The following is a 4445-nucleotide window of genomic DNA, read 5'->3' as shown; positions in this document are numbered from 1 at the left end:
TTCTCCCATGTAAGCTATCATATAATTCACAATAAAACATTAAATAAAAAAAAGAAAAAAGAATGAACCTATATGTTTAAATTATTATTATATATCCCCCACCTCACTCCCCCCAAAAAAAACAAAAAACAGGGAATAGAAGCAAATACTGTTGAATGATGATGCATGGAGGAGATTGTAATCACTGTAATTATAATCACTCAATTCAAAATAATAACTTAAAAAGAAAAATAAACCTATAAATAAACTTTAATATTTTTTAGAAATGTGGCTTACCAAAAGACTGTCAAACAATATCTTAAAGGGATTGTACATTTGTACCAAAGGTTAACCAACTGGCTACTGGACAAAGGTTAACGGTTTGATGCTACCCCATAGGCACCTTGGAAGATAGGCCTGGCGATCTGCTGCTGAAAAACCACAGCCTTGAAAACTCAAGGAGAAGAATCAACTTGAAAGCAACTAACAACAACAAAGATTTCCCTCTCCAGCTCCGGTGGTCACATTTTTTGAGGTGCTATCAATCTGAATCCCAAACTGGCTCTGGGCAATCTATGAACAGTGACTGTTTTCTTATTCTCTTTTTATAACCTCAAGTACCAGCATTCAGAAGATGTGCAACAAATGTCTGCTGGACTGAATCTAATCAACACATCTCCAATAAAACATATGAGAGATTAAATTCCTTTAACATTTCAAAATCATCAAAATTATAAACGTACAGGGGAACGCAGTGGCTCAGTAGGATATACATTAGACTGTGAACTGCAAGGTCTGTGGTTAGAGCCTATGAGCTGCTCTGCAGAAGAACAATGAGGCTTTCTACTCTTGAAAAGATTACAACCTTGGGGTCGCTATGAGCTGGTAATGAATCAACAGTACTTAACATAAATATACAAGCATATTTGTAAGATTTATCATTTAAAGTTCATGTGAAATTACAATTATAAAGAATTCCGCATGTTACTTTAAGCTTTATTTTTTAAATCTTGAAAAAACGTCTTAAAATTATGTCAGCCTCAGTATATACAAATGTTACTAAATATCCTAAAACAAATCCATAATCTGTTACCATACATTTGAAAAAGAACAATTGATTCAATTTATCATTATTCTAGTGTCTATTCTTGCTTCTGCCCACATACTTGCCTACTCATACACATTTTGTAAAGTCTTTTAGAACTTCCTTTGTAAAGAAAACAGTTGTTAAGTGCCATATAGGGTTTCCAAGGAGCAACTGGTGGGTTTGAACTTCCAACTTTGTGGTAAGCAGTACAGTGCTTAGCGATTTTAGTCGTTGGCTATTTTGGCAAACTTTACAGTAATCTGAATATCAATGGGCAAATTAATCATTTTAGTATTCTTCTACCTGTTTTATAGCCATAAACCAATGATCTGTAGAAAAATTGGTAACTAGGCAAGCTGTTGGTAGAATAGCTTTCTTTCCCCATTATAGCAATTATAATAAGCTTAAGTTACACTGTGGAACAATTTAGGAATCCTGGCTAGAAGACACTCTCAACTCTCACACCAAATAACAAACGACAGTGCCACAAGTACACTCTCCTCAGACGTTTAGAAAGTTGTGTCCAACCACTTTGTAAGTGATGTCATAGACCTCTTGAGATCAAACCGGAGATCCTCCCACTACGTGGTTCCTCCAAAGCTGCAAAAATGGAGCAAGTGGCCTAAGGACAATTCTGGAAAGGGTCTGGGGGGTCTCTCAAAAGCAGAGCCATTCATTCACTTCTGCAAACTCAGACTTAACATTCCTCCTTTCCCTCCACCAATGGCACTGTCGCGCCAAGGAGAACCAGACCACAAACCCAGCTCTCGAGTTGCTGGCAGGGGGGTGGTGCTATGGGGAAAGGATGTAAACAGACACTAAGATCCCAGTGAGTGACTTTTGACGGAAGGGAACGAAAGTGTGTGTGTGTGTGTGTGTTACTGATGTATACCCAAGGTGCTGTGTGTGTGTTACTGATATATACCCAAGGCGTTGAGTACAGTAAATAAGTGTCCTCTTGCTGAAGGATTGAATAAATGCCCAACACCTGCTCCAGAGCCGGCCGGGAGGTCACTCTCCTCTGCAGCCTCGGTCGAGGCAGCAACCAAAAGTCAGTTCTAGCCTGACTATGGTGTCTCCGTCCCAGCACCCCGGAGGCACTCACCGTTGGTGTAGGGAGACCCCGAGGTCGAGGCGGCCCCGTTCTGGGCCTGGAGAGCTGTCGGGGCGCCGCCGGAGGCCGGAATCCCCGGCTGGGACATGACGACGTTGGTTATCTGGATGATAAGGGGCTGGTGGGGGTCGACGACAGCGATCTGCGGAGAACTAAAAGACGACTGCAGAAAGCAGGAGAGGAGCTAATGATTTAGGACTGAAGGAGGGGAGAAGAGAGGGCAGTGCGTCAAGCCCTATGCATGGCGCCGCACTCTCCCCAGCCTGCCGGCAGTCTCTGCCTGGCCTGGGAGCTGAGGCTTGGAAGTCACGCCAGTAAGGCCAAGAACCGCGGGTTTGGAACCGCGGGCCGGGAGGCGGCAGCCAAGCAGAGAAAGAAGGAGGGAGGCCACAGCCGGAAGTGCCTGTCAGCCGCCGGTCGCGCAGGCGCAATTGGGACACGTGGCACTTCCGGCTTCGACAGGCTCCTGCTACTACCACACAGTCTTCTCTTAACTGGGCTGCCTCGAGGCCGCCTGACAGCTGGGGTGTCCCGGACCTAAGGACGGTGCCTGGCCTTGCCTGCCACGTCACTGGCTCTCGCCGGTGGCCGGAAGCTGCGTGTGTCACCGTTACGGAAATCCCCTCCTTCATGAACGTCATCTCATGGGCCGGGCCAGTGTGGAAGGCAGTCAAGACTTCAGTAGTCAGGATTGACAATTCCTCTCATTGGATTTTTGTGACCGACACTATTCGCCTTGATACCTAAACACCTTTGCTAGTTGAACCGATTAATGTTTACCCTACTCTTTCATTTACACATTCTGCCTTCATTTTCTAGGTGTAAATTATAAGATAAAAATTTTAAAGGTGTGGCTAATTATGTACATATGTTAAAAGGGTAATCAATTGGGGAGGAGACCTTTGCTTTTTGACTGCATGATTTCAAGGCAATTTTTAGTTTGAAACTCAATGATTCATAGCATAGTCACGCTAAAGTTCATTAAGAGCACATTGATCAGTCATTTAAATGGCAGTTTTATTTCCTCCTCTAAGAGTTTACAGTAAGGTGAAGAACTCAAACTTCCTTACTGACCAAGTAGACTTTTTTGACTTTTGAAACCAGAGGTCAAAGCTAGAGCACTATAGACGACATAGTTCATCAGTGATTCTGGTATCATCTTAGCTACCTACCTTCAATCTACTTGCTTAGGGTTTTCCTATCCTGAGCTGATAAGACCGTTTTTAAACTACAGAAGTACATTGTTGATTAAAATGTCATGACACGGTTTGTAACATCGGAGAGAAGTGCATCTAGCCTGATTGATTTAATATGAAATGCCTGCTATAAAATATTAGATATATGTTGTTGTTAAGTGCCGTTCAGTCTTTCCATGACCCTGTATAGGGTTTCTGAGGAGCGGATGGAGGTTAGCATTCTGGTGCTTATCATACAGTGCCACACCAGATACGTAGGAGCTCTGGTAGCGAAGTGGTTACGAATCGGGCTGCGAACCACAAAGTCAGCAGTTCAAAACTACCAGCTGTTCTGCAGGAGAAAGATGAGGCTTTCTGCTCCCGTAAAGATTTACAGCCTCGGAAACCCTGTTCAGGGTCGTTATGGGTCGGAACCAACTCGATGGCACTTAACAACAACAATATATATATATGAATATATGACTACAAAATAAAAAAAACCTTTATTGAACAAAGACATTATTTCTTGACATCCTCATCTAGATTTATACATTTTTGAAAGTGGTCTTTTCATGTTTCCCAACTCTTCCCTGAAGAATTCTGTGCTCTTAAATTTACACCACATCAAAATTTTCATTTTGGCATCCTTGAGGGATTTAAATCATGTTCCTTTTAAATGTTCGTTGAGTTTGGGGAACAAAAAGAAGTCTGAAGGGGCAAAATCAGGCAGATGGAGTAAAGTTTCCCAATGAAAGTCATTGGACAGCCCTTAACTACTCTCAAAGAATAGAAAAGAATTCCTTGGCACAATTTTCCTGGTGCCTTTTCTTAATCAGTGCAGTTTTCCATTATCTTAAGGTTTTGTTATGCCCAGAATTCGGGGTCCCCAAAGACCACCCAGGAGCCGAGTACCGAGTACCGATGCAAATACATGTTGTTGTTGTTGTTAAGTGCCGTCGAGTCGCGTCCGACCCATAGCGACCCTGTACAGGGTTTCCGAGGGTATAAATCCTTACGGGAGTAGAAAGCCTCATCTTTCTCCCGCGGAGCAGCTGGTAGTTTCGAACCGCTGACCTTAAGGTTCACAGCC

The 4445-nt window shown here is 43.0% G+C and overlaps 1 protein-coding gene across 1 annotated transcript in view; it reads right to left on the bottom strand.

The window, feature by feature from the left end:
- Positions 1 to 2268, bottom strand: part of SEC24A (SEC24 family member A) — a 103497-nt gene extending 101229 nt beyond the window's left edge. Inside the window, exon 1 of the mRNA XM_006866081.1 lies at positions 2172 to 2268. Within this exon, the coding sequence (XP_006866143.1) occupies positions 2172 to 2268 (97 nt within the window). The remainder of the gene's footprint in view (positions 1 to 2171) is intronic.
- Positions 2269 to 4445: the final 2177 nt, after the last annotated feature.

Source organism: Chrysochloris asiatica, unplaced genomic scaffold, assembly GCF_000296735.1.
Source record: "Chrysochloris asiatica unplaced genomic scaffold, ChrAsi1.0 scaffold00087, whole genome shotgun sequence".
NCBI classification, from domain to species: domain Eukaryota; kingdom Metazoa; phylum Chordata; class Mammalia; order Afrosoricida; family Chrysochloridae; genus Chrysochloris; species Chrysochloris asiatica.
Note: the sequence above shows the minus strand (reverse complement) of the source record. Positions and strands in the feature narration are given on the sequence as shown.